Raw genomic sequence first — 26,504 nt, 5'->3', positions numbered from 1 at the left:
CTTCCTCATTAAATAGTTTGCTAGTTTCTTTTTTGATTGGGTCTATAAGCTGGACTTGGCCTGCGGAAAAGCCCACTAGGAGAGAGACACTTTCTGCTGTGGCTGTTAGGTGGTTGAAGTCATGACAAGTAGGCTGTGTTCCTTTGTATATCCTTTTATCTATTGGTTTACTCAAGTCAGCAGCCTGGAGGAGAAAGAGAAAAATACACACGGTAAACAGCACGTTGAGATGAGAAATCTAAGTTACACTATTTTATACTCCATTATGATGTTCAATCTTAAAAATAAAAAGTATTAAAATATTTTTGCGGTTTTTAGCATTTTATAAAAGCACTTTCACATACCTCAGCCAATCTGGTATTGTTTGACTATCCATAATATGTTTATAACTGTTACTCTCGTAACTTATTCTTCTTCAAGTATATTTAACAAAGACTCCTGGACTTCAGGAGGAAAAATCCTTGAGATACCAAATTCAGTATTTGCGAAATGCATTCCGAGCACTTTCTAACAAAGTTAACTTTAACCACATAAAAGCTCGGTTTTCAAATACAGCTACAGCACCTAAATGCTCATCGGTGAGTTCACCTGCAGCCCAGTCATTCTCAAAGCGTGGTCCCCAGACCAGCGGTAGCAGCAGCAGCATCACCTGGAAACTCAAGAGATGCAAATTCTCAAGGCCCACACCACACCAAATGAATCAAACTACAGGGGGCAGGCAGGGTGGACCCAGCAAGCTGTAGTTAAAACAGTCTTCCAGGTGATTCTGACACCTACCCAGGCTGAGAACCACTACTATGGCCAGTTGTACACAGGCAGTGACTCCTGTACTGGGTCACATTCTCTCTTCTGCACCAGCTTCCAAGTAACTCTCACTTGTCGAGCCCGCACCCCAAGTCTGGTACATGCATCATCTTTAATCCTTACAATGATCCTTCAAAATGATAGTATTTTCCCCATTTTACAGATGAGAAAACAAGTTTAGGGAAGTTAAATAACTCAGCCGAGGTCACCATACCTACCTAGTAAGTGGAAGGGCTGGATCTGGAACACAGGTCGGTTTTACCGTAAAGGGGATGGGGAGGAAACACCCCCCACACTGCAAATTCTGACTCCTGACTTGGGCTAAATGTGAGTTTTCAAAGTGCCTCACCCCTTTTAAAGCAGGATCTTCTCTTCATGAGAAACCTTCTGTGCAATCCAAAATGCTGGGCTGGCTGTTATTGTTGAAATAAAGGAAACCCAACACCTCCCACTGTCATTTGAAAATCACAGGTGGAGACAACTGAACACATCCTTTAAAACACCCACTTTGGCCCTGTGTGCAGTTCCTGGGTTCACAGCTCTGGCTCTCTACGGACCATCCCCAGGGTTAGGTTCTGAAGATTATATTCTTCCAAAGAGGCCTGTGACACTGCACTGAGAATTCTAGATTTTTCAGATAACAAGTACAGTGTAAAAAAAGAGGACCTCAAGGGCTTCCCTGGTGGCACAGTGGTTGAGAGTCTGCCTGCCGATGCAGGGGACACGGGTTCGTGCCCCGGTCAGGGAAGGTACCACATGCCGTGGAGCGGCTGGGCCCGTGAGCCATGGCCGCTGAGCCTGCGCGTCCGGAGCCTGTGCTCCGCAACGGGAGAGGCCACAACAGTGAGAGGCCCGCGTACCGCAAAAAAAAAAAAAAAAAAAAGAGGACCTCAAAATGACAGGCTCAAAACCTGAGCATTTGGCAGTCTGGACCTGAGTGGCACAAGTGACCCTGGGAGCCCTGGCAAAGGAATGAAGATTCATGCCATGTGGACACTCTCCCTGCCTCACCTCAGTTAAAATGGGGATGAGAATCCGTTCTACCAACCTCATGGTACTGTCTGGAGGATGAAATAAGAGAACATATACATGAAACAGCCTTGAAAAGTGTAATATATAGTATGATGCAAAACAAAAGGAAGTCCTGACTTTGGAGCAAGGAGAAAAGGGACAGTGGGCAAGGAAGCGGGTACTCAGCAGAAGTCGGATGCCAGAGACAGGAGCCTCTTCACTGCTGACAGTCTGCCTGGAGGGAAGCAGCTCCTGGGCTGGGCCCTAAGGGCAGGGAAAGAGAAGTCTAGGCTAAGGGAACAACACAGCAAATGATCTCAGTGCAAGGAAACAGCAGCGAAAGTAAAAATGCTCAAAATATAAGACAGAGTCAAAAATCAAATTTGAAATATGAACAACTAAATTATTATATGATCTCTATATCGGCATATGTTAACTCGAGACTTTTTCTTTTTAGTTTGCTTAAGCAACTACCCCGTGGACTTCCCTGGTGGTGCAGTGGTTAAGAATCAACCTGCCAATGCAGGGGACACGGGTTCGAACCCTGGTCCAGGAAGATCCCACATGCGGTGGAGCAACTAAGCCCATGCGCCACAACTACTGAGCCTGCGCTCTAGAGCCCGTGAGCCACAACTACTGAGCCTGTGTGCCACAAATACTGAAGCCCATGTGCCTAGAGCCTCTGCTCCACAAGAGAAGCCACCACTATGAGAAGCCCGCGCACTGCAACCAAGAGTAGCCCCCGCTCACCGCAACTAGAGAAAGACCACGCGCAGCAACGAAGACCCAACGCAGCGAAAAAAATAATAATAAATTTATATTAAAAAAAGAAACTACCCTGTGAAAGAATATACATAAAATTATGCACCAAAATATAAAAATCAATTCAAAGGCAAACCAAACATTAATAGAGAGAACAAATATAACTTAAATGAGCAAAAGAAATACAATGATTCTCAGAACAACAGAGAAAGTTTAAAGCACCAATTTTTCCAAGTATTGCTACTAGTTTTAAACTTATGGATCCCTTACAATAACAATGTTAGCCTCAGTTCTTGGTATATTTCTTTCACATTCCTGCCCCCTAATATGGAACTTTACTGAAAAGATGTCATTTGTCACAGATGTCATTGGATCACACAGGAACACACATCTAAAGTATTTTAAATGCCAACTGAAAGACAATTTTTACTCTTGAATCATGTATCTATTCCAGAAACGTCCTGTTACTAATTTGCTTAACAAAGTTTCTCCCTAGATCATTGCTCTCAAGGTGTACCAGACCATGAACAGTCTGCTAGCCTGCAGTCAAAATTAAGTACACACACACACACACACACACACACACACACACACATTAAGTACACAGATTGAGAATACGCATTTAGAAACTTTTACGGCAACGTGACAGAGTGATTTTATACCTGTTGAACCCAATAACAAAAAATTCCAGTTTGCATTCTCCATGTCTTTTTCAGGTTTTCTAGTAATCCTTCTTTTATTTTACAAAAGTATCAGCCCAGATAGACTGGAAATTTTAAGAACTGGTCTTTCAGTACTGGTGGGAGAAACACTGTCCTAGAAGGCATAAAAGTAGACCTAGGCCCAAGGAACACAAAAATATCTCTTACCTAAGGTCACTCCTTCCCCCGCAAACCCCCAATGGCCCTGATGGCACTACAAGAGCAGAACGTTAGCCAAGCAACATGCCACTTACACCCAGCAAGACCTACTGTGAGCCCTGTAGTGACTGCGAGGGGTGTACCCACAGGAAGTTATTCTTCCGAGAAGCCTGGGGACTCCCCCAGCGGTGCCTGGGCTTTTTGGAGCCCGACCCCAGGTGCAGGGAAAGGTGGGTCCACCAGTGCCTGCCTTCATTTCTAACAGCACCGTCACCTCCAGCTCATCTCGTCCTCTTTCCTTTTACAGCCAATCACCGAGTCCTGTCTCTTTTTCCATTGCTGTGCCGCTGTCTTCTTTCCTCTTCCTCCTCCTCCTATCTTCCTAGGAGGTGGGGTGGGGGTGTGCCACTGGGAATCCTGAACCCACCCCCGTTTCAGTAGCAGTAACAACGACCTGAGCCAGCCACTCCTTCCCCGTGGGGTCGTCAGCCCCCTGACAGATGGCTTCCCAGGTCAAGGCAGTCTGGTAGGAGGAGAAAGAGCCCAGACTTTGGAACCAGGCAGGCCTGGGTTCAAACCTCGCCTTCCCTCTTGGTAGCTAGGTGGCCTTGGCCAAGGTGCTTGTCACCTCTCCCAGAGCCGCAGAGAACAAAGTCCCCTAGCTCCACTGCAGGGTCACGGAAAGGCCCGCAGGTAATGGATATAAAGCACAGAGCACGCATCAGCACTCAAACGGTAGCTACCACTATTAATTTATCCCTGTCACATCCTACCTGGGGGCAAATGTCTCAGTGGCTTCCTAATTTCCATCACATCAGAACAGGACAACTCCCAAGCAGTCCTGCCCTTCGTGGTTGGGCCCCAGCCATCTCCCCTAACAGCAACAGCAACTTCTGTCCGTTGAACACTTTCTATGCACCAGGACGTTCACACTTATCATCTCGTTTAATCTCACGGTCCGCCCCTCAGAGTCGGCACTAATACCATCCATGTTTTACAGCTGAGGAACCTGGGAAGGAATTAAGGGGTCGAGGGCCATGTCCCACCACTCCACCTTGTTCTACCGTCCCACCCATCCTTGCCTCCAACCAGGTGTGTTGAGTCTGGTGCAGGCAGACGTCCTCTCTTCCTGGCTTCATTAAGTCGCCCCCTTGGTTGGGATAGTCTCCTCTGCCCCTGTTCCCAGGAGTATTACCCATCAGTTCAAGTCCCGCCACCTCCAGCAAGCATTTTCCCAACTACCGTTTCCTGAGCTGGCTCCTTTAACACAATTCTCAAGTACTTAGTTCGTTGCACAAAATTTAGTATTTAATAACTTACGTGATCACAGAATTGTTTTATGTCTGTTATCATCAATTAGAATTACAACTAAAATTACAACAGAAACTTCCTTAAAATGCAGAACTTCTTTATTAAACAGTTACTATTGTTATTCCACAAAACTACTTCTGTTTCTCAGCTTTCTGGTAAATCCTGCATAGACAGGCTACAGACACTTTGGTATTTTTTTAGTGCTTTTGCATCCTAATTATTGCCAATTATCTAAATTCTTAAATGTGAATTTATAGCAGAACCAATTTATTTAAAAGTCTTACCAATTTTAAGAATTGACAAGAATTTTAAGAACTGGTAAGAATATCTGGTTATCCAGCCCCACAGAGCATCCAGTTTGTCATAAATGCTCAATATCTGTTTAACAAATGAAACTGCGATTGTTCCAAACTTTTCAATTAAATTTCATCATTATGCTCATTAGTTTCTGCATAAGGAGTTACGATTACAATTAATTTGTCAATGTCTCATTCTCAACAGAAAAAATTTAAATGATGGTTTAAAAATTCCTACTACAGAAACAGAGCTGGTTAACCAAAACCCTGTCAATAAGTACAAACTTTAAAATGTCATGTTTCTTTTTTCCTTGGACTTTTGATCCTTAAAATCCCTGGAATTCTCTTCATGACGAATACTGTCAAGACGTGAAGTCAGCTCGGTGGGTTTAGCATGGAATTAACGAACATTTATCACAAAGGTCTGCAAAAGAAACCAAGCTGTTGCAGCTCACACCTTCACCGCAGATCCCTGCCCGGTCCCAGGGAATGCTGGTGAGCCGACAGGAACATGGAGGAGGGACTGAACCAGTAGGGCATGGGCTCCCACAGGCGCCCTGTCACAGCCATTCCAGGAGCTCAGAGAAGGCACACGGTGGGCCCGGGCCGAGCCCTTGTCATGGGAACCTGCTACTTGATACTCTTGAGTGCCCAGAAGCATTTGATGTGATGTGGAAAATAATCTCAGAAAGACCTCTTCTGAAAAATGTATGCCAGATGATGGTATGTGGGAGGCATGTAGGTACTAAAGGGGGGCTTTATTTTCCCTAAATGTCACATTCTCCCTCCCCTTTAGAGAATCACCTCAGAGAGAACTGTCTCACAGAACTTGCCAGAAGAATCTCCTTTTACTGGTCTATCTAAAAGCTGCCAAATGTCCACCCAGACAAGAAGCTCACCCCGTCTACACCAGAAATCACTCTCTTCCCTCCGCAGCCCCTCTCCTGAGCTTTAAGCCTGTCGCCTTGGTTGGGTCCCCCGCCTGGCACCCCCCCATGCCAGCTCAGAGCCCTGCTAGCAGCCTGTCCTCCTCCAGGCCCCCTCCTAGCCTAGGGGCAGCTTACGGGTTTAGCACCAGGCTCCTTCCACCCATTTCTACACACCTGCCATTCTTCCCCCACACTTGCCAGATTAATCCTCATGAAGACTTAGGTCACTCTCCCACTCCAAACCTCCTCGGCTCTGCCCGGCCGTACCGACGGCTAAATTGCTTAGTTGGCATCCACAGGCCTTCCTCTTACAGGCCTCACCATCCCCTGCCCCTTCACACACACTACCCGCAAGGGCAGCACGTGTTCACACGCTGCCTGCGCTCTTTGCACCTTCCTGCCTTTCCTTACATTTCCCCCTTCACTTACAATACTCCCTTCCCCCTCCCCCCTCCATCACACAAATGCTGCTCACCGCAGCGCCAGTGTCATTTCCTCCTGATCTCACCCCGGGAGGCAGGCTTTCACTGGGCCTCCACTGAGTGCCTATCCCCATGTGCCACATTTATTAGCGGTAATATGTGAACTGTACTCCATATATTGTGAAAGTCCTTTCAAAAACAACAAAAAAGTCAGGAGGCTGCTCAGTCACTGACTGCCTGAATGGATTAACCCAAAATAGCAGGAGCAGCTCCAGGGGCATCAAAGGTCTCCATTATGCCATTTGAAAATCAAAAAAGAACTGCTGTAGTGCTTTCTTTTACCGTTCCTTTTGACCACATCTCAGACAACCAAAACAGGAGCCAGAAGTGGACAGGGGATTACTTCCCAGTGCCCCAGAAGATCACCGAGTTGGAAAGAGGAGGAACAACTGGAGTCCTATCTCAAGACCTGGGATCCAGAATAAACCACATTATAAAGACTGTTCCACAGTTTTTCCTGGGGGAGACTTTTAACCTAGTCAGGCTTGGGGTTTCTAATGCCTGCGAGGGATTTGTCCACAGCCTGGGGCTGGACCACACCTAGCTGGTCATCCTGGGGAAACGCCTCCCGGTCACAAGAGTGAATGAAACGAGACTCAGACCACTCTGAGCTGTTGTATTTGCTTTGTGAACAAAGACCAATGTACTATTTAATACAAATCTTCTTCAGCACAGTGGAAAATAACCTGGGGCTCTAATGACCAAAATACCAAACAGTGATTTTCAAACATCTTCACTGCCCAGGTGAGCAGTTTAACACTCAGGTAACAGTCAGTTGTAAGGCACTGCACAGATGCTGATTCCACCGTCCAAGCCACCTGCCCTTGAAGTAGACACAAAACCAGGCTAATCTTGTGAAATAGCCCCACGACTCATCTTTCTCATAGTTTCTTCAGTTCAATAGTTACATTCGAAATAGCTGCATAATTGGCATTAATGGTATTTAGAGTCTAACACATTAAAAAAAGAGATATCAGGGGTATTAGGAAGTCAGGTTTGGGATAACTTATCCCAGTAGGAAAAAAAAAGGTCACTCAACTGTACCGTTCCAGCATTTCAAAAAGGCCAGAAGCATGTCTGTCTTACTCGCCACTCTACCTCCAATGCCTAATAAAGCTCCCGACACACAGAAGACGTTGTTAAGTATCTGCCGTAGAAATGAAACAATTCCGAAAACAGGAAAGAAAAGTAAAGTGATGGGAACCAGAAGAAACTCAGAGCCAGACATATATATAAAAGCAAATATATAATCCTTCTGCTGACCAAAAGCCTAACTAACAACTAATGCCTTCTTGGGCGCCCATCTATGAAAGAAAACAACCTCCATTAGCAAATACCGGAAAGTCACTTGACGGTTTACAGAGCACCCTCAAGAGGGTGCACCCTCAAGCATCAATTCTTCTGACCATCATTACGAACCTGTGCACATAAGAACTATGGCCACTCCCATTTTATAAACAGAGAAACAGAATCAGCTGTCAAGCAGCAGCAAGTGGTGGAGTTTAGGCCTCTAAATTCCAGCCCCTGTGCTCCTTCTACTGCATCATGGTGCTATGACAGGAAGTTGACAAGATAACATCAGAGGTAGCACTTAGTCTAAAATTCTATTACTGTGTGACTCCATGCTCCTATCCTTGCTGAAGTGGCAATCGAATATTCCAGCCTTGCTCAGTTTGGCCCAGATTCCAGACCCACCTTCTCAACGCATTTGCCTTGCAGGGCCGTTTTCTTAAAATGGAGATAATCCCAAGCATAATACCTGACACTTAAAAGGCACTTTAGAAAACTTAGTGAAAACTCATATTTCTCCTTTTGAATACATAAGGACTTGCTGCTTATCAGAGAGGCTTTGAAAATCCTCATCATTCGTTAATACTTTCAAAGAAATCTAAATAAGGAAAAACAGGGATATTTCTTCCTGCCCTAAATTTCCTGGAGAAAAACAGCAGAAGCCAAGTTTAGAGCATGTTTTCCTTCCAATATAATTTTCCAAAACAAGACAGTACCTTCCTTAGTCTCTATTCCTCCTTCATTGTCAGACATACTAGCACACGCCCACACTTGCATTGGCACACCAGACCCACTCTCTTTACCGAAAACAACTGTCAGTCGTCTGCCAGCAGTCTTCTGCCAGTCCTGACCCCCGAATGAGCACCCAGCGCTCACATTCCAGAGCTCCTCTCCTGTGCACGACAGCAGCAGCGAGGCCATGAGAAGTGCGGCAGGGAACTCCAAGGAGAGAGAAGGGACGAACAATGCCATCCACCATCAGAATACAGGCAAATAACAAGACGTAAAATGCGAGGGGCACCACCTTTAGGTCATTCCAAAATGGGAAGAGATGCATAGTCACAAAATGCATAAAATGTGTTCATTCACAGCAACGATCTGTGGAATTGCATACTGTTCACCAAAGAAATACTTCTCACAGGAGCCAGAGAAGGCTCCTCCTTTGGAACTCTGTTTCGGGCGGGGTGGGAGCAGCCACCCAGAGGAAGCAGGGCTGAGATTATGTGAAGCGTCTTCTTCTCCCCTGGCCCAGCACTGTCAGCCAAGTGTCTGCTGAAATAATAAACTTCTGTTGTTATCACATGCCATTTTTTCCCAAGGCAGTCTGTTACTTAAAAACTGTTAGCTATGTAAACTCTACTCCTCTTCCCCCAGAGTGATTTTTCAAAAATGAACTTGATAAGCTACTAAACTGCAACATCTTCGCCATCTCTTCGTTTTCTTATGTTGCACTCCACATTCAGGTTAAGGCTCTTATCACAATGCAAAACGCTACAAATGGTTGTCCTGGTGCTTCATTTAGGCTAATGAGATACTGATTTCTTCATTAAAGAAAAACTATGAATAAACATTAGATAAAATCAATTTGCACACATTCTAACACCAGATCTCACCCCACTAAAATGCTGACATATTCAAATGACCTATTTTTATTAAACCCTTCTGTTAAACATGCATAGACATATGCATTCCTATTCCCAAGGGAATACCAACATCTCAAGTGGAAGAAAAGGCAAGGGGCTTTCGTTTCTGCAAAAGATACTCATTTCAAATTCTTAGAAAATAGGTATTTTTAAAGTTTTCCCTAAAAGGGGTGGGGGTGGGGAGAAATTCTGTGACCTTCTAAAAGTGCTGTGACAACACTGGTAAAGTAAAGACCACTCCAAGGCAGTGAGTAGTTCCTGTATGCTGCTTAGCTGCTATCCCACTGCCTTCCTGGCATTTACATGCCCATGAGCTTATTATGTTTGGCACGGCACACAGATGATTTTTCAATTTTCTCAATCAAGGTGCTGAGCAACACAAGCAGCGCTCTGCAGAGGAGATCCCGTTCGAAGGGGGAAATGCCCTAAATCTCCAATTGTGTAGAGGCCCTGCAATTTTCTGACACTCATTTCCTTACCCTACATTGAAACTGAGGCCCAGGGAGGGGTGGTGATCTGCCCAAGGTTGCACAGACCTTAGAACTGTGCTTTCAGTCACATCAAGTTGCTACCTTTTCAATCACCCAACTTCAGGTGGAACAATGAACTACTGAATCTGTAATATATGAAATTTTAAAAAATGGCACTGATGTGTACCAGTAATTTTACACCAAATGACAGTACTTTGGAGCCAGTACATTGCTGGGTTTTCAAATAGGAAGCAAGAGAGCCAGAGAGCACATTAAACTTATCTTACAATGAAAGGAGACCAGCCACTAAAATCGACGGCCAAAACACTGGATTTGGCCTCTGTAATTCAAATAGTTATTTTCTGATCCAGCCAGGCCTCAGGTGAAGAAAGCAGACTCAATTCAATGACAGTTACAGAGAGCTGACCGATTTCTAAATACTACTATGAAGAAAAGCTTTGCTCTTTCCTTCATCTAAAGTTTTATAGTATCACTGGAACTACTGTTCACTTGGCACTTCTGTTGTTTGTCATTCTGTCATGTCTTATCTCCCCAGCTAAGTCAAATTTTGGGGGGACATAACTGTCTTATAGGCTACCTCAATGACAGCCACTCAGGCATTTCTGATGTTTCTTCCCCTACCAGATTAAAAATGCCTTTTTAGGCACCTGAAATGTACCATGCACTGGTACAGCACTAGTAATGCAATAGCAGCGAGTTTCAAAATGTGGACCAGTTAAGACTAGCACATACACGAATGTGGAGGGGCAGGCCTCACCTAACTAACTATGACGGGAGTGTAAACTGGCCAGCCTTCATGCAGAGCAATTCGGCAGCACGGAGCAAAAGCCTCCCTTCCTTTAAACACAAATTCAACGCCTAGGAATCTGTCCTTAGAAAATATTTTCCAACTGTGTAATCTATCTGTAATAGCCCAGAGCTGGCCCAACACAAATGCCCATCCACAGTAGGCTAGGTGAATAGCAGGCTATACATGGAATACTACCCATGGAAGACATGCACTGAGAAAAAACATGGAAAAACCTCAAAAAATAATCTTGAGTGAAAGAAGCCAGATATAAAAGAAGCAGAGCATATACTAAATAATTCTACTTATATAAAGTTCAAAAATAAGGAAAACTCATGTGATGCTGGAAGTGAGGACGGTGGCTACCCCTTCAGGAGTGTGGGAAGGGGTCACAGGGAGGCTCCAGGTGGCTAGGAATGCTGGTTCTTAACCTGGGGTTGGTTCTACTTTGTGAAAAACTAATAGAACTTCACATTTGTACACATTTCTGTTTGGATGCTATCCTTAAGTTAAAAAATAATTTTGGGCTTCCCTGGTGGCGCAGTGGTTGAGAGTCCGCCTGCCGATGCAGGGGACACGGGTTCGTGCCCCGGTCCGGGAGGATCCCACATGCCGCGGAGCAGCTGGGCCCGTGAGCCATGGCCGCTGAGCCTGCGCGTCCGGAGCCTGTGCTCCGCAACGGGAGAAGCCACAGCAGTGAGAGGCCCGCGTACCGCAAAAAATAAATAAATAAATAAATAATTTTAATGATCAAACACACATACAAAGACAGTCAACTCAGCTTTGTTTCTAACAAAACATTATCAACATCTTACGTGTTTGAAAAATGAAATGGGTAAATATATCATGCAGCCATTTAAAATGAAGACATTTACTTACCAGCAAAGAAGGATGTTATATGGTATAGCATTAAGTGAAAAATGCAACAATAAAAAAATAGGATTCAAAAGATTAAAAGAGTTATAAAGAAATCTTAAAACTGTATTCATACTGTAATCATATGGTTAGCAATAAGAGTACATTGTTACTCTTTTATTTTGGCTGTGCCGTGCAGCATGCAGGATCTCAGTTCCCTGCCCAGGGATGGAACCCGTGCCCGCTGCGCTGGGAGCATAGAGTCTTAACCACTGCACCATCAGGGAAGTCCCAGTATATTGTCATTCTCAATGTCTTGTAGAATAAAACAAAAAATTAATTATGTGAATGTCATTAGGAATTCAGATTTTCCACATAAGATGTATTAACTGTATAGAAGCAATGACCAAATGACAATAGGAAATCCTAGTGCCCAGACTGTGTCACGAATGCTATTTTTCAAAGTCATCAAGGCTCCGATATACTTGATACCAGGTATGGGGCAGGAAGTGCACAGATGAATCTGGAACATCTTTCTGTACCGCTGAGCAAGAAAGCTATCAAAGACTACTGAAGTTGTGTCCAAAAGATTCAGGGGCTGGACTTCCCTGGTGGTGCAGTGGTTAAGACTCTGCGCTTCTACCGCAGGGGGCGTTAGTTCGATCCCTGGTCGGGGAAGATCCCACATGCCACACAGTGTGGCCAAAAAAAAAGACTCAGGGGGCAAAGCAGAGGGACTATCATTGGTCAATGATGGGACAATTTACACATAAAAACAATACTACAGAATTATCATGGAATAAAATAAGAATCTGAGTTCACGCTAATATCAATAAATGGGGAGGAAAAAAAAGCTTTCCTCTACAGTAGACTAACGCCTAATAAATGTAGAAGGAAAAAATAATGGAGTTTGAAAATCACCATTTTATAACCATCACAGTAATACAGTAATAACCAATTCAGCCAAAAATCATCAACGGATGCTAAAACTAGTGGATAAAGGTCTGAGGAGAAAAACGGTATTTATGTAGTCCCAAAGTATCCCCTCACAAATTACATACCAATTACAAAGAGAAAAGTGGAACCTGACCATGGATTAATTTAGCAAACACAACCTTAGTCAATGTTCACATCACCACTGTGACCAGAACAAAGCAGCGTCCTGTGTCTCCTGACCTGCTGCTCCAAGAAAGACACAACAGTGGTTCTGTGGTGCCCCCCCCAACTGTAGACTATGAATCTAATCACAAAAATATCAGACAAATCTAAACTGAGAGATTCTACAAAATAACTGGTCTGAACCCTTCAGGACGTCAAGGTCGTGAAAACAAAGAAGAAACTACTGAACACTGAATGAGACTAAAGAGCCTGCAACTACCTGTAGTCTGTGAACCTGGACTGGCTCCCAAACCAGGGGAAAATGGTTCTTAAAGGACAGCATGGAGATAACTAGTGAAATTTTAATGTGAACTGCAGATCAGATCAGTTATATTTAGATTCTGATAAATGTACAGTACTGGGGTTATGTAAGAGAAAATCTTGTTCTTGGGAAATAGAAACTGAGGTTTATATGAATAAATGGACATGATGTCTACAAATTACTCTCAAATGATTTATATTATATATGTACATACATACACATGGAGGGAAGGGAGGAGGAATGGAGGAGAAGAGGGGGAGGGAAAATACAAATGATAAAACAAATAGGCAAATTTTAAATAATTAGTCCATCTGAGGGTTCTTTGTACTATGATTGTCATTTTCTGTAAGTGAAATTACAACCAACTAATTTTTTAGTAAAAAGAGATTTAAGAGGCATGGACACTAACTGCAATCTGTGGTCCTTGCTTGGAAACAAATTTAAACAAACCAATTACAAAATTAATTTGAATAAACTGATTATGAAACAACACTTATTTGTGGCAGTGGTTACATGAATCTACACGTGGGATAACACCGCATGGAATATACACAGACAGACAGACACACACACACACACACACACACACGATCCTAGTGAAATCCAAATGCGCTCTGTAGACTTCACCAATGTCAATTTCCTGGTTTTGATATTATACTATAGTTATGCAAAATATTACCATTTGGGGGAAACTAGGTGAAGGGTACATGGGACCTCCTTGCACATTTTTTGCCAGCTCCCATGAATCTATATTTCAAATTAAAAAATAAATAAAATAATTAAAAGATCCTTATGTATCAAGAAACCAACTGTAAAAAATATTTATGAATCTGTCAAAGAACAGACTTTGATTGAATGTAAATTTTTTACATGTGAAAATATGGTTTTATTTCTCCAGTCTATGAATTGTAGAAAAAGTACAGAAGAAAACAGATGATGTTTGGGGTTTGCTTTAAAATAATGCAGTAAGGGTGAGATAATAGATGAAATGAGACTAGCCATATGTCGACAACTGGTGAAGCCGGGAGACATTCCCTCTACTTCTGTGTAAGTTGTAAATTTTCCGTAATTAAAAAAGTTTCATTCAGTTTGAGATGTATATGTTTGCAAAGAGAACAATTTGAAAAGATATTCAGTAAAGTATTAAAAGTGGTTATTAAAGGGGAGGGTAGTACTTAGATGACAATTTTTTGCCTATCTTAATTTCTAACTTTTCCTCAATAATTATATATTACTTGTGTAATTTTTTAAATAGAAAAAGAAGAAAACACAGGCCAAAAAACCAACTGAAACTATTTGAAAATTATTCTGGTAGTTTAAAAGCATGTCATGGCCTAGCAGAGAGTCACAGGAAAATACATGCCTTGTGAACAAACAGTAAAATTCACCGTAAAAGGAAGCCTACGGTTATACGAAGTAAATGTATGAGCAGGGATGATATATCGCCAAGAGGTGATGATATATTTTGAACTGGCCAGATCATAAGTTTCACACCAATTACGACTGCTGGTGTCTGTTAATAATGTTTCTGTGGCACCAGTGATGTCACTCAATGAGATGAGACAGGACAGGAAAATTCTTTAAAGAAGCCAACCATTCAGGGGACAGATAAGGAGGCGGTGGCTGGTTCTATTGTTTCACTCTTCAAATAGTACTACAGTGTGAGAAGCATTTACTGTGTGCTCCTAATTTGCTACAGTGGCAAATACAGATAACTTTTCCCAGAGTCCTCTTTGGGAAATTCAATCTGTTCCAAGTTTACTTCCCAATTTTGCCTCTAATGTAGGTCTAAAATTGAATCCCCCATCTTTCTCACAAGAATTGAACTGCAAATTTATCATCAATCCCATGCTTTTCTAGAGATTCTAGGCCCTAAATTATCCTCAATCCAGAAGAAATAGCTAAAAGGGTTACACAGTAGAATTTCTCCTTTGGTATTCGGCAATATTTTAACATTTAAAATCTGGAGGCCTGAAATAAAAATATTAGGCTCAAGAGGGACAGTATTGTATTTGTAGTCTCCATGGGGACAGTACTGCATTTTAAATGTAGGTTAGCAGGCCAACCAGCTGAATAAGCAGTTTCAAACTGAAGCCTGAAATCAACCATAATCCAAAAGGTAGCACTTGGCGACAATCGCACATCTGCTTCACTCTAAGCACTTATCATTCATCATCTCACATAATAAAACATAATTTAAAACTTGCAACTACTAGCTTAAAAAGTTAAATATGAAGCTATTCACAAAGAAGTGGACTGAAGAAGCAACTCATTTATTTCCCAGCATGAATAATTCTGTAACATATCTCTATAGACAATGGTCTTATGTGAACATAGGTAACCTAAGTCTCACATTCACGGAATCAGAAGACAGACAAACAGCTGGAGCGGAGCTTTAAAAAAGTCACATTTGCTCTCAAGATGTTACAACTTAAGACCGAGGAAGTAAATTGTCTAAAATCACAAAATCAATTCATACCGCAGCTGAACGTGGAGCTCTATACCCAGTAAACTCAGGAAAAGCACTAGAGTAGCCTAACCCAAAGCCCTCATTTCCGTCTCCTTTCCTTTCACCTGTGGTCTTCTTGCTTCTACATCAGATGTAACAACTAGCTGTCAGAACTTGAAATTACATTATTTATAACATAGAGTGAAGAAATACACAAGACTTCTCAAAACTCATTAAGCTTAGCATAACCAAATGACGCTCATTTAGTTGGCACCAAGTTCCAACTGCTGCGAGCCTTCTCCAGGCTGAGAAGGGAGGAGGGAGAAAGGGAGCTGCTTGCCTCTTGATAAGTCAAAGCTCTGGAGCTGCTGTGTCCTGAGCAACTAAGGCCAATACCCACTCCCACAGCTCTTTCCAAAGCCCCTGACTGTCTTCCAGAAAATCTTCCCTCTGCAGCCAGGCCAAATGCCCACTAATAAAATTCTGGCCAGCAGGGATGTACCCAAATTTTGTATGCAAATACAAGAAGGATGGCAGAAATAGACAGCAATTTTAAGCTAGGCTGCACAGACACTGAAAGCTAAGAAATGCAGGCCAGGAGCTCAGCTTGGTGGTACCCATGGTTATGACAAAGGCTGAGGCTCCAAATACCAGCAGGTCCAATAAGCAGCATTTATAAGTGGCCATAAACTAAAAGGCAGTCTTCAGGGTGGCATGGAAAGATCTCATCTCTCCTCCATGTAGAGTACTGCCGCTAGATTTGTCTTTAAATTAGAAGAGACACACAGTAACATGACATCCCCAAATTTTCTTGTTGTCCTCAGCAGGTCTGAGTACTTGTGCTGTTCTCACAAAATTCTCAGACCTCAAGCACATACATGCTCGTCGGGCGGCGAAAAACCACGGCACACTCAAGACCCCAAAGGAGGGAGAGCATGGCAAAGCACAGAGAGCCAGCCAGGGCCTGTCCTGGTGCAGGACGAGGCTGAGAAAGGCACTGGGAGACTGTTTTCAAGCCCGGTGTGTCCCACTCCAGAAGGCCACCTGCCTTCAGCACAGGTCTTCTGCCTGTGTCCCTAGCAAACACCTCAATTATTTGACATTTCTGAAGGGCCTAAATTATTTCTCTATGGAAGCTCACACATCAGTCCCATCCTCCACACAGGTCCTAACGCAGGAAAACAAAAACACTGAATAGGGTACCATTTGAAAAATGTAAAGTGACATGTTACAGAGAAAGCTCTGGCTGAAAACCTACACTACACTTTGAGGAGTGATTAGGAGCGCAGACTGCGGAGCTAGGATGCCTGGGTTTGATTTGGGTTCTGCCGTTCCTAGCGCTGTGAGCTTGGACAAGTTATTTAGTTTTCCACACTACTGTTTCCACAAAATGGGGAAATGGGGATAATACAATAGTTCCTACTATATACAATGTTTGAGGATTAGGGAGTTAAAATATGTAAAGCGACTGGAATAGTGCTCACTCAAAAAGCTACCCAAGTATTAGCTATTATCATTATTAAGTAAATAATATCAATTCACATTTGATAAATGCATTCAAACCAAGAAGTACAGTGAGTAAGCTTGGAAATAAGCACTTAATTCCTTGTAGGAATTTTAAAAATAAATGTATTTTTCTATTTAACTGCCTGTCCAAAAATGTGTTTGGAGGGGTGGGGGTTTGGAAGTGAGGGAGCAAAGGTCAAAGAGGTGAGAGGAGCAAACAGAGCCTAAATAACAAGGCCTCTCCCCTCACCAGAGACGGCAGCTGTCCCCTGGGTCAAAGCGGTGCTCAATCTGCTAACACGTGTTCACTTCACTTTCGTTAACACAGCTGGACTAAAGCAAAGCCAGCAAAATTACTTTTCCCAACCAACTAAAATTTTTCTAAGTTCAATGTAACATATTTTTTTAAGTTGCAAAAATAATACAAGTGCACAGGCCAGATTTGTGTCGTATACCAATTTATACCTCAACGAAAATACAAGTTGATTTCTGAGACAAAAATACTGAGTAGCACATATAATGTAATGACTAGATGTGTGAAAACATAGAGGCTGGACTATGATCTCAAAGTCTCTTTTACCTCCCAATTCTCTGATATACTGTTAAGTAAATGAATATTAAGAAAAGGAAATAAAAGTCTGTGTTTCTATTAAAAAAAAGCTAGGGCTTCCCTGGTGGTACAGTGGTTGAGAGTCCGCCTGCCGCTTCAGGGGACACAGGTTCGTGCCCCGGTCCGGGAAGATCCCACATGCCAAGGAACGGCTGGGCCTGTGAGCCATGGCCGCTGAGCCTGCGCGTCCGGAGCCTGTGCTCCGCAACGGGAGAGGCCACAACAGTGAGAGGCCCGCATACCGAAAAAAAAAAAAAAAAAAAAAAAAAGCTAGAAGGTTGTTGCTTAGTAGATCGGGTTAAGAATGTGAGGGGAGGGCTTCCCTGGTGGCGCAGTGGTTGGGAGTCCGCCTGCCAATGCAGGGGACGCAGGTTTGGGCCCTGGTCCGGGAGGATCCCACATGCTGCAGAGCAACTAAGCCCACGCGCTGCAACTATTGAGCCTGCGCTCTAGAACCCGTGTCACAACTACTGAAGCCTGTGCACCTAGAGCCCGTGCTCCGCAACAAGAGAAGCCACTGCAATGAGGAGCCTGCGCACTGCAACAAAGAGTAGCCCCTGCTCTCCACAACTAGAGAAAGCCCACGTGCAGCAACGAAGACCCAACGCAGCCCAAAATAAATAAATAAAATAAAGTTATATAAAAAAAAAAAAAGAATGTGAGGGGAGAAGTCCAGAATCATGTGTATTACAACCATGTGTTATATGACATGACAGCCACAGACTCGCATGTACTCTCTGGGAACAAGGTTTTATATGAAAGGCAGTGTGATGTGCCAGAAAGGACATAGGCTTAGGAGTCTGACAGACCCACTGAAATCTCACGCTGCCACTTACCAGCTGTGTAGCCAGCCGCCTTGGCAAGTTACTGCATTCCTCAGAGCCTCCCCTTTCTCATCTATATATAAAGTGGGAAACACCACTCCCTATTTTGCAAAGTGTTTGTGAGGATGAGACAATGTATGTGAAAGCACCTAGTTTAGTGCCCAGCACCGAGTAGGTGTTCAATAAATGATAACTGTGATGATAAACAAATTAATCAATGGCTATTAATATACTCCACAAATTAAATGGCCAATAAGCTTTAACTGAGTGTTAAAGCTATGAGGAGAGCCCTGAATTAGATCCCATAAGGCAGTGGTTCTCAAACTTGAGTGCATCAGGGACTTCCCTGGCAGTCCAGTGGTTAAGAATCTACCTTCCAATGCAGGGGACGCGGGTTCAATCCCAGGTAGGGGAACTAAGATCCCACATGCCCTGGGGCAACTAAGCCCACGCACCACAACTACTGAGCCTGCACACCTCAACTAGAGAGAAGCTGCACGCCACAACGAAGTTTCCGCATGCTGTAACTAAGACCCGATGCAGCCAAATTAATTAATTAATTATTTTTTAAAAAAACAAAACTAGCACATCAGAATCACCTGCTAGTTAAACAGAGTGCTGGGCCCCACCCCTAGAGTATCTGATTCAGTTGGTCAAGGGGGAGGGCAGAGATCTGCATTTCCACAAGTTCTGAGGAGATGCTGATGCTGCTAGTTGAGGACCACATGTAAGAGAACCTCTGATGTAAGAGGAGAGAGAAGAGGAACCCTTCTGTTTTTGAAAATGTGACAAGTCAAATATTTAGGCAATGGTATGGTTGAGCAAAAAGGTGTGGGATGGCACTTGAGAAAAGACCAAGACAGACAGACAGACAAAACAAATGTACAGGGACAACAAGGTGTCAGCTTGGCCAGTTAAGTATCTCATTACGAGAACTGTCAGAAAGATTTTGAAGAGGCCATTGGTAGGCTAAATTTCTTACTAGGCTCAGCTTGGATTTTTGATAGTTGAGTAAAGTGAGCCATTTACAAACCTTGAAAAAGTTAACCACATGGTGAAAATGGCAACTTCAAGCAGAGATGCAACAATAGATAAGGCCAGGCAAGGTGGCATAGAAATAGGAAGAAAAGAACAAAAGCAGTGAAGGACCACCATTGAGTCTATGCAGGTGATCCCAAAGCATCCTCCTTCACTTACAGCCAGGACCTTCAGAGCCTTCAGTCTGCGAGATGATCACCCATAAAGGGAGCCTACCAGACATGAGAATCAAGCCCCAGTAAACCCTATTTATTAACGTAGCACAGCCACGCATTAATCAAGGAAGCCAAGAGACCTCAAACACGATTCACTCAAATGAGAGGGTAAAATCTCTTATTTCTTTAGTTTTATATCATTTACTAAACATGTTCCTTTAGTGTAGTACATAATATTAATTAGCTATCATTATACCTATTATTACTAATCTTTTTTTTTAAACATCTTTATTGGAGTATAACTGCTTTACAATGGTGTGTTAGTTTCTGCTGCATAACAAAGTGAATCAGCTACACATACACATATATGCCCATATCTCCTCCCTCTTGCGTCTCCATCCCACCCTCTAGGGGAACACAAGGCACCAAGCTGATCTCTGTGCTATGCGGCTGCTTCCCACTAGCTAGCTATTTTACATTTGGTAGTGTATATATGTCCAACTAATCTTAATTTACCAACTGAAAATCCTACAAAATTTATCTCAAAACAATGCTCACCAATAGACTATACTTCAATCATTATTTTTAAGTCAACAGTGGTAAGATAAAGATAACTACAACTTGGGAATTCCCTGGTGGTCCAGTGCTTAGGACTTGGTGCTTTCACTGCCATGGCCCAGGTTTAATCCCTGGTTGGGGAACTAAGATCTTGTAAGCCATGCAGTGCCACAAAAAAAAAAAAAGAAAAAAAAGATAACTATAACTTATAATGAAAAAATACACAGGACATCATGATCTACTCAGAGTTCAGCAGAAAACTGCTGACAGAGATTATTTTCCACATAAGACATAAGAAATAAAAAAAGCTAAGATTGTTGTAAAAAATAATAATAATAAGGGGGGGTTGAAACTCCATCTCACATCTTATTCCCGAATAAATCTCAGCAGTATCAAAGAGATGTCAAATGTAACTAATGAAACTTCAGAAGTACAAGAAGAAACCATGAGGATTTTAAAAAATAAAATTAGAAGGGCTAATAAGTATGACCCCAAACCCACAGCCAAAAGGGAAAAGACTAATACGTTTTCCTCTAAAAAATAAAATTTCTACCTAGGAAAAACCACCACGAGCAAAATCAGGAAACAAATGACAAATGGAACCAAATGTCTGCAACTCAGATCACAAATTAAGGGCTAATTTACATAAAGGAGAGCTCCTACAAGTTAAAAAAAAAAAAAAAGAAAGAAAGAAAGACCAAAATCCTAGTAGAAAAATGTGCACAGGATATTGACAACTCACAGAAAATATAAATGGCTCTTAAATATATGAAATGATGCTTATATCACTTTTCATTCATCAAACTGGCAAAGATCAACTAATAGCACATTGTTAGCTAGAAGCCAGAAGTATAAATTGGTACAACCCGTGTAAGATAATCTGACTGTGTCTATCAAAAGTACAAATGCACATTCCTTTGACGCAGCAATTCCACTCATAGGAATTTATTCCTCAGATATACTAGCAACAGGGCAAAGTGACATGTGTACAAGGTTATTTACTGCAGCATAGTCCGTAACAGCTAAAGACTGGAAACAACTTCAATGTTCATCAAAGAAGGAACTATCGTACAGTCATACAATGGGATATTGTGCAGCTATTCACAAAATAAAGAGCTCTTTACACACTGACAAAGAATAATCTCCAAAATATATTTTATAAAACAAAACAGAAATAAGGTACAAAACAGTACAGATGCTAAAACTTACATTTTTTTTTTAAAGGAGGGAGGAATATATCTGTGATTTTATGTGTAGAACCATAGCCTGTCTCTGGAAATATACACATGAACATAACCCTGGTTACAGGGTGGCTAGAGGACAGGGTATGACAGACGTTTCACTGCATGCCATTTGAACTTTGAACCACATGCATGTATTACCTGTTTAAAAAATACAATATGCCTATGAGAAGTCAGAATACCTATGTTCTTTTTTAAATGTTTACTTTATAGTGGAGTATAGTTGATTTCCAATGTTGTGTTAGTTTCAGGTGTACAGCAAAGAGATTCAGTTTATATGTATATACATATATCTACTCTTTTTCAGATTCTCTGCCCATTTAGGTTATTACAGAGTACTGAATAGAGTTCCCTGTGCCATACAGTAGGTCCTTGTTGATTATCTATTTTATATATAGTAGTGTGTATATGTTAACCCCAAACCCCTAATTTATCCACCCCCACTCCCCCCTTCTCCTTTGGTAAGCATAACTTTGTTTTCTGAGTCTGTGAGTCTGTTTCTGGTTTGTAAATAAGTTCATTTGTATCATTTTTTTAGATTCCACATATAAGTGATATCATAATATGATACTTGTCTTTCTCTTTCCGACTTACTTCACTTAGTATGATAATCTCTAGGTCCATCCATGTTGCTGTAAATGACATTATTTCATTCTTTTTTATGGCTGAGTACTATTCCATTGTATATATGTACCACATCTTCTTTACCCATTCATCTGTCGACAGACATTTAGGTTGCTTCCAGGTTTTGGTTATTGTGAATAGTGCTGCTATGAACTTTGGGGTGATAATACCTATGTTCTAAATGAAGATTTTCTCACTAGGTTACCTGAGATAATAAGTTCCTTTCACTACCCACTCAATACTTATTGAGTTCTACGTGTGCCAAGCACTGTTGTAGGCACTGCATCCCAGCAGGGAAGACAGATAAACCCTCCTCTCACGGACTTAGGAGGGATGCAGCCAGTAAACAAATAATCGACTGAGCATCAGAGTGGAAAGGGCTATGAAGAAAATTCAGTCAGGAAAAGGGAGTTGTGGGACTGAGGTGGAAGGGTGATTATAGAGCCTTTCTGGGTAGAGGTGTCGGAAAGCTTCTTTGACAGGGACACACGGCAGAAATATGAAGCAGTGAGGGAGCCAGCCCTGTTGGCTGCCCAGGGAAAGGATTCTTGTCAGAAGGAATGCATAATGCACGCAACAGCACGCATAATGGCACTGAGGGTGGGATGTACTCCCCTTCAAGGAGGAGAATGGAGGGAGTGAGAGAGAGCGTGGCAGAAAATCTCACTGGGGGCGGGCGGGAGGTACCAGATCATAATAAGGAATTTAGGTCTTATTCTAAGTGATATAGAAAAGCATTAGAAATTTTTTTAAAAATATTTATTTATTTGGTTGCACCGGGTCTTAGTTGCAGCAGGCGGACTCCTTTAGTTGCGGCACGTGGGCTCCTTAGTTGTGGCATGCAAATTCTCAGTTGTGGCATGCAAACTCTTAGTTGTGGCATGCATGTGGGATCTAGTTCCCTGGCCAGGGATTGAACCCGTGTCCCCTGCATTGGGAGTGCGGAGTCTTAACCACTGCGCTACCAGGGAAGTCCCTAGAAATTTTTAAACAGTGGAGAAATGTGTTGTGACCTGTATTATTTAAAAGATCCCTCTGGCTGCCATCAGGAGAAGAGACCATAAGAGGCAAGGGTAGATGCAGGGAGCCCATGGAGCTCACTGTAACAATCCAAGTGAGAGATGGTGCTTCCTCAAACTAGCAAGGTAGTGGGTGGAGGTGGGAAGTGATCAGGTCCTGGATATAATTTAAGGCAGGGCCAACAGGCTTTACTGAACGGTTGCAAGTAGACTAAGAAAAAGAAAGAAGTCAAAGGTGACTCCAAAGTATTTACCCAAGCAACTTTTTACAATGATCTAATAGGCTCATTTAAAAAAAAAAAAAAGTCACACCTTCATACAAAGCTCAGCTACTCTAAAATGGGTTATAAATACCATCAACAAAAAGCAATGCTTAAAAAAAAAAAAAAAAAAAGAAATGCTTATCTACATACTAAATAGAACATACACCTGGGTCCATTCTCTAAATACTTAATGAGCATTTACACTGTGCCAGGCACAGTATTAGGTACTAGAGACCTAAATTATATAACTGAGCACCATAAAAGGATTGGGAGGAAAAACACCAAAATATTAATAGCTGTGGCATACAGGTTTTTTTTCTTCCTTGAATTTTCCAAATTTTCTACCATAAACATAACTTACTTTTAACTTTAAGGAGGAAAAAAATCTCTCCTTTTTACTGCTGCCAATGAAGGAAAAATTCCTACAGGGCAAGCTTATTAGTAATTTGAATGATCGGCAGACTCTCCTTCTAAGAAAACCTTTTTTTTTTTTTCTGCGGTACGCGGGCCTCTCACCGTTGCGTTCCCTGGCTGTCCAGTGGTTAAGACTGAACTCTTCCAATGCAGGGAGCACAGATTTGATCCCTGGTCGGGGAACTAAGATCCCACATGCCACGCGGCCAAAAATTAAATAAATAGGACTTCCCTGGTGGCGCACTGGTTAAGAATCCACCTGCCAACGCAGGGAACACCGGTTCAAGCCCTGGCCCAGGAAGATCCCACATGCCACGGAGCAACTAAGCCCGTGCACCACAACTACTAAGCCTGCGTGCCACAACTACTGAACCTGCATGCCACAACTACTGAACCTGCGTGCCACAACTACTGAAGCCCTCGCACCTAGAGCTCGTTCTCTGCAACAAGAGAAGCCACCGCAATGAGAAGTCCGCGCACTCAGTGAAGAGTAGCCCCTGATCACAACACCTAGAGAAAGCCCGCACTCAGCAACAAAGACCCAATGTGGCCAAAAATTAATTAATTAATTAAAATAAATAAATAAATGAAAGTGTGGCTCAAAAAAAAAATAAATAATAAATTTTTTTAATAAAAAACACATGGAACATTTTAACTAGGTTACAAGGAAAAAGATCATTACGTTTCAAGTAACTGGTATCAAAAAAACATACTCTATGACCATACCATGTGAATAAGTTAATCAATAACAAAACTAAACACCATGAATAGAAACAAAAAAAAATGCTTGTTTAGAAATTCAGGGTTAAAGAGGGAAAAAAATGGAAATTACAAAATATTTAGGTCTTCATGACAATGATATTACCACATGTGTAACATATGGGTGACTGTTAAGGCAATACATAAGAGGGATTTCTACAGCCTTGAGCACAGCGTTAAAAAGCAAGAAAGTCGGGCTTCCCTGGTGGCGCAGTGGTTGAGAGTCCGCCTGCCGATGCAGGGGACCCGGGTTTGTGCCCCGGTCCAGGAAGATCCCACATGCCGCGGAGCGGCTGGGCCCGTGAGCCATGGCCGCTGAGCCTGCGCGTCTCCGCAACGGGAGAGGCCACAACAGTGAGAGGCCCGCATACCGCAAAAAAAAAAAAAAAGCAAGAAAGTCTAATAACCTATGTTTTCAATTCAGAAAGCTATTAAAAGAATAGAGTAAATCTAAAGAAAACAAAGGAAGTAAAGATAACAGATATTACAAAACAGAAAACAAAGAAACAGCTGATTCTGTGGAACAAAATTTTAATTGACAAATTCTTACAAGTCTGTTCAAGAAAAAATTAAAATATGAATGAGGGGTGAAGCTCAAGCTGGTGACTGAGGCCAGTAGCTGCCTAAGAATGGCAGAAACATGAGTGTCCCAGTGACTCCACAGCAGGTCCCTCTGCAGAGGGGGCCACAGTTCCAACCCAGAGATGGCCACATACATGATGGCTGACAGATGCTCCAGAAAGCAAAAGACAACAGGAGCAGAAGAAGGAACTGGCAAAAGTCACTATCAAGAAGGAAGCTCTAGAGCAGACAGTGACAGAGACAGAGCTTTGCTGGAGCGCATGTAGTGTGAGTTTTAATTGCCCTAACAAACGGATGTGTGCTTTCAGGGGAATACCCGCTGGATTAATTTGCTGCAATAAATACTTTTTCCTTTGGGGCGGTGAGAAAAGGCACAAGCAAACAATGTTAGGTACAAAAGATACAGATACAGAGGAGTATCTCTACTCCATATAATGGGAGTAAGAAAACAAAAGGGAATAGGACTGAGCCATAGGGAAATCCAGTTACAGACTAGGTAGAGCAGAAGGAACGGACAGAGGTGAAGTAGAGAGTGGCCAGAGGCACGTGGACCAGAGAGGGAGAAAGGAAGTCAAGGTTAAAGCGTCACGACAAGGAGGGTTTCAATAAAGAGAAGATGATCAGCTGTGTCAAATGCTGCTGAGAGGTCAAGGAAGTTGTGGGCTGCATGGTGCCCAATGGATCTGGCAGTGTGACGCTGAGTGACCTGTATCCTGAAGAAATTAGAGCAGTGGGAGCCAAGGACACACTGGAGCGGGGGGACAACTGTTTCCATCCGAATTAGTAATTGTGGAGCTGAAGCCATGTCAGCTGACGACAAGACCCAGAGTGTCACCAGAGAAGAGAGCGCCAGAGGTGGACTACAGGAGGTCACTTGGGGTGGACATGGAGGACAAGAAATCGAGATGCCAAGGTGTTTGATGGGTTATGCAGTGGATAGGAAACCACCCAGGACGGTGGCAGGAACTGGAGTGGAAAGGAAGGCTGTGAGGCAGGTACCAAGGTGTTCAATGAGTAGAGGTGGCTAGGAAGTCGGCTCATGGCCGTGAGGAAGAAAGAGAAAGGTGGCACGAGTCTAAGGGCAGAGGCTCCAGAGGGACGCCAGGAGCAGTGGCAAGCGGACCTACTCCTAGTCTACTGTTGCGCACTGTGCGGCGTGGTAGTCAGGGCTTGGCGGAGCCTTTCCAGTGCAGCCCGCACGCACCCCGCCCTCTGAGCTCTCTGGGACTGCAAACTGTGGCCACACCAAGTAAAGTCCTGAGCATAACACCTACCAATTTTTAATTAGCTGAGCTAATATCGCCCTCAGTCTTGCCAGCTATATGTACACCTATTCCAAAATCCAGAGGGGGGAAAAGTGTAAGGAGTTGTACAATTCCTAGAATTAAGTGGGAAGTAAGAAGGGACTGGAAGGGAGAGTTTGAGCACTTTTTTCCAGGACACCAGGAAAAGGAAGATGTCGCTTCTGAACAAAGCTAGCACCAGGCAATCAAGACACCAGATGAAGCTGCCTCCTGGGTT

The 26,504-nt window shown here is 42.8% G+C and overlaps 1 protein-coding gene across 8 annotated transcripts in view; it reads right to left on the bottom strand.

Moving 5' to 3' along the window:
• The window catches only part of WDR20 (WD repeat domain 20), a 63,746-nt gene that overhangs the window by 23,343 nt on the left and 13,899 nt on the right, over nucleotides 1-26,504 (bottom strand). For 5 of the 8 annotated variants that reach the window (XM_022576055.3, XM_022576047.3, XM_022576057.3 and 2 more), the window contains exon 2: nucleotides 2-184. The exons of 2 other annotated variants lie outside the window; for them this stretch is intronic. In XM_022576055.3, coding sequence (XP_022431763.1) covers nucleotides 2-184 — 183 coding nt within the window. Of the gene's footprint in view, nucleotide 1; nucleotides 185-26,504 lie in introns of those variants that run through there. One more of the 8 variants, XM_022576054.3, reaches the window with a different exon arrangement.

This window comes from Delphinapterus leucas, chromosome 2 (assembly GCF_059928025.1).
Source record: "Delphinapterus leucas isolate spDelLeu-1000000601 "Yukka" chromosome 2, BTC_Dleu_Yukka2, whole genome shotgun sequence".
NCBI classification, from domain to species: Eukaryota; Metazoa; Chordata; class Mammalia; order Artiodactyla; family Monodontidae; genus Delphinapterus; species Delphinapterus leucas.
Note: the sequence above shows the minus strand (reverse complement) of the source record. Positions and strands in the feature narration are given on the sequence as shown.